The following is a 4,322-nucleotide window of genomic DNA, read 5'->3' as shown; positions in this document are numbered from 1 at the left end:
TTACCACAAATATACGCTCTTATCTACATAACGCCTACGGCGTGGTTGTTAAAGAGGAGGACTTAGTTATTAAGTGGGCTATAAAGCAGAGTCTTTAAGGCCTGTTTTATAAGTAGGGAGAGCTTTATACGCAGAAGCTTAAGAGGCAGAAGGAAAATACACTAAGAGAGAGCGTTAATTCAGCTATGTTACGCGACGCTTTTGCACAATTAATTGTGGTTCGAAATCTACTATATGACGCTATAACTTGGCCGGAGCTTCGAGCGCTACTTCTTGCGGTAAATTATACCTGCGAGGAAGCTCTAATAGACTCCAGTAATACTGTACCTAAAATAATTGAGGAGGCCTATGTCCTTAATAAAGAAATCCTTAAGCAGAAGCTTTAATCCTCTCTTACCCTAATACACCTCTTACTTGACGCCTGGACTTCGCCAAATTAGAAGACTTTTATCGCGATCTGCAGTTACTTTGTCGACGATACTGGTGTACCTTAGAAGGCCCTACTTGCTCTACCTTTCCTCCCTGGTAAACACGGCGGCGACGAGCAGGTGGAAGTCCTCTAGTAAGTCCTTAAGGACTACCAAATACTTAACAAAGTTGGCTACTGTGTAGGCGATAATTACGGCAGTAATAATAAGCTTCTTCAAGGGCTATCTAAGAGGCTTTAGTTGGCAGGAGAAGGAGCTAAATACGATGCACAGCAACGCCGTATTCGCTGCCACGGGCATATACTTAATATTGCCGCATAAGCTTTCTTCTTCTCGGAGGATAAGGAAGCTATTAACGCTGCCTTTAAGGAAGCTCGTGAGAAGCTTAAAGCAGAGTTGGAGCTTAAGGACGATCAGATTAAGGAACTCCTTACTAAAAGGTTTAAAAAAGGGAAGGCCAGCAAGTTTACTTATCGCCTAATTGGCCCTCTAGGAAAGGTATATAACGTCATCGCCTATATTTAAAGCTCTACTGCCTACTACAACTACTTTATCGCAAAAGCTCTTCGAGCTATTCCTATGGATAATAATATATGGTGGAACTCGTGGTATAATATAATCTTGGTGGCTCTTAAATTAAAGAACGTAATTGTAAAATATTAAGAGCAGTACGTTAAGGAGTTCGATAAGGAAGATATCCTCAACGCTACCGATTGGAGAGCTTTTAAAAATATTAGAGACTTCCTATAGCCTTTCTAGAGAGTTATAAAAGAGACGGAAGGTGATAAGGCTACTCTTGATAAGGTGCTCTATCAGCGTGGTCGATTAAGCGGCCAGTCCGTAGACTAACCGTCACCCGATTGATCGCCCAAATTTTAGCTGCCCAATCCAGTCAGTCCATGAAGTTATCCGTCTTAATCCGGACTGGATCCGACTGACAGAGCTCTTAGTACCCCTGGATACGCGTAAAAGAGGGGTACATAGACGCGTTCGCGTTGTTTTTGGTCCGTGCATAGTCCGTGCATTCACTATTTCCCCCTAAATTCCCCCTAAACTATGCCTAAAAAGGCTTAAAACTAAGCTATGCTGCCCTGTCCGCCGTCTGTAGACGTTTGCAATCGGGCCTTATTAATCAGGCCAATCCGGCAGCTCTAATTAAGAGGCCAATCTGGCCGTCTGAACCTTAACGATCCAGACGTCGGGCAACTAACCACGCTGTGCTCTATACGATGGATTTTATAGTAGAGTACTTTAAATCTGCTCTATAAAAGTACTCTACTAATGCGAAGCTCTGCGACTGTATTTGAGCTAGCTAGTACGCCTTTAATAAATACTACCTTAAGACCAACGAAGTTGCTGCATATGGCGTAGCCTTACTATTAGCTCCTTACCGGAGGAAGGCCTATATTAATCGCAACTAGAAAGCTACCTGGAGGAAGCCGGTAGTTACTGCAGCCTGGAAGCTTTGGGTAAATAAGTATAAGGATAAGTATAAGAGCAGAGCAGAAGAGGAGGAAGCTATTGCTCGCGATTAGGAGCCTAATAAGTATGATCTTTGGAACAAGAAGCAGTCGGTTCTTAATGCGATTGAGGATAAATTTAATCACTTTATTAACGCCTCCCCTACTAATCTTCCTCCTGGCACTACTGCCCTTAATTAGTGGCTTAATCCAAGCAATTGTATAAACTACCCGTCGCTCTACCGTATAGCGATAGATATCCTATTTATACCACCTATGTTATCTAAGCTAGAGCGAATATTTTCTGGAGCGCAAAGGACAATTACCTGGCAACGTATAAGGCTTAGGCTAGTGAATATTAAGCGATCGGAGTGCTTAAAGTCGTGGGTAAGAGGAGGAGTTGTAGGAGGCTGGAGGAGAGAGCTACTGGTGGATATTAGGGGGGGGGNGGGGGGGTAGAGGACTCTGTAGAGACTTTAACTACTATAATTTAGTATAACACCATGCTAAGACTGGTGATCTACAATATCGCAATTATTTATTCATATTGTGATAAATCGGCTCTTTTATGAATACGATACGATAAGTGGTCAATTTATTTATTTATTTATTACTGCGAACACTGGTAGAGCTCCAGGAGGATTAGGTAAAGTAGGTTCTAAAGTTCCTTCTGTACAGGAAGGATCGTACCTAGGAGATGGCATGGTAGATACCTTTAAGGATAAAATCTAAAAGATTTTAGTTAGAACTTGTTATAGGAATATATAAATTTAGTATAAAAAGTGGTAAGGATAGTATTAACTTATAACAGGCGCAGATAAACATCTTTATACTTAAATCTATAGAGCCATCTAAAGTCCCTTACGATTGCGCTAAGACTTAATATTCACCCAAACGCAGAAACCTTATCTAGACCACCGCCATCAATATCCGTCTTAATAGCGTAATTAATACATCTGAGGGCCTATTTCTAACTTCTGTAAAGTCACCAGGACGAAAGCAAGCCATTTTTGAACTGATCACCGCCGGAAAGGTCATTCGGACGCAAGAGCTGGCAATCGTCGTGATAGAGGCTTGAGGAAGGTCGTGATAGAGGCTTGAGGAAGGCCGTGATAGAGGCTTGAGGAAGGTCGTGACAGAGGCTTGAGGAAGGTCAGGAAGGTCGTGATAGAGGCTTGAGGAAGGTCGTGATAGAGGCTTGAGGAAGGTCGTGATAGAGGCTTGAGGAAGGTCGTGACAGAGGCTCGAGGAAGGTCGTGACAGGCTTGAGGAAGGTCGTGATAGAGGCTTGAGGAAGTTGAGGATTGTCACAAACAACGCGTCGGCGGCTTAGAAGAGGGGTAGGAAACTAGAAGACGTGTTGTTAATTAGTAGACTTCCTGAGTCAGGTTCCTCACCGCGTGGAGTTCACCAATACACCTGATTACGATGCGGCTGGCAGAGGCGTCGAAAAGCTTCAAATTGACTGTCAGGTGAGGTTGTTCGGCAGTCTCTTTCTGATATTCAGCTGCTAAGCTGGATAGACTGAATTTGTGTTAGTTGGTGGCTTAATTAAAAGCGCTAACAACCGGAATTGACGAGAGGGTGTATATAATATATCGTAATACTAAAGCTAGTATACGGGAACATTAAGCCACTAATTTATAAAGCAGATACGTATAGAGGATAAGAAGAAGATAAATAGTAAGTTTTAAAGATCGTTAGTTATAAAGATATTAATAATAAAATATGGTATAAAGTTAAGTAGATAGGCTATAATAAGACTACCTAAAAACTACTATAGAATTTAAAAAACGCTATAGGAAAGGTATAGGAGTATTAAAAGAGAATAGGTTAGGTAATATTAAAAAAAAGCTAAAAATAAAGGGATTAGTTAAAAATAATAGACAAGCTAAAATATCTAAGGGATCTACTACTAACGTATTCCACCTTAACTTAATTAGAATCCTTTTTAGCTTCTTTAACCTTAAGCTTAAATAGACCTTACTCTACTAAATATAACTTCTTTAAGCGCACCTTTTTATAAACCTTTACTAAATGGCTTAGATAAGTATAAGTATCTAGTTAAGCTTTTAGAGCCTAAGACGCCTTATTAAAACAATGTTAAACTTTAGTAAGAGCCTTAGCTAGCTTACTCTCTAGTCTTTTAGCCGCTACTAATATACGTAACCCTAAGGTAGATTAAATAAGGAACTAAACGGTTATAAAGAATAATAAGACGCGTATACTTAGCGTTAAAGACGGATTAAACATTATAGAATAACCGTATATTCGCTCGCGTACACTTAGTATAGGAAAAAGGTTAGCGATTAAACGGAGCTGCGATCGCAATATATACTAACTTCTTCTCCGTATAATAAGAATAGGACGGTATAACTTTACTAAGTAACAGAATAAACGTCACTAGCTAATTATAATGATTAGACGTAAAGGA

At 40.4% G+C, this 4,322-nt stretch overlaps 1 protein-coding gene across 1 annotated transcript; it reads right to left on the bottom strand.

Annotated features, from left to right (window-relative positions):
• Positions 1 to 1,248: 1,248 nt before the first annotated feature.
• K441DRAFT_659481 (uncharacterized protein) lies at positions 1,249 to 1,457 on the bottom strand. Its single transcript, XM_067648543.1, has one exon. It carries the CDS (start codon positions 1,440 to 1,442, stop codon positions 1,281 to 1,283), a length of 162 nt encoding a protein of 53 aa, XP_067504146.1. The 5' UTR covers positions 1,443 to 1,457; the 3' UTR covers positions 1,249 to 1,280.
• Positions 1,458 to 4,322: the final 2,865 nt, after the last annotated feature.

This window comes from Cenococcum geophilum (assembly GCF_001692895.1).
Source record: "Cenococcum geophilum 1.58 unplaced genomic scaffold K441scaffold_20, whole genome shotgun sequence".
NCBI classification, from domain to species: domain Eukaryota; kingdom Fungi; phylum Ascomycota; class Dothideomycetes; order Gloniales; family Gloniaceae; genus Cenococcum; species Cenococcum geophilum.
This window is presented reverse-complemented; position numbering and strand designations above follow the sequence as displayed.

Bases quoted from the DNA above. Each gene is read 5' to 3' on its own strand.
- K441DRAFT_659481 (XM_067648543.1), bottom strand. From the start codon at position 1,442: ATGCACGGACCAAAAACAACGCGAACGCGTCTATGTACCCCTCTTTTA.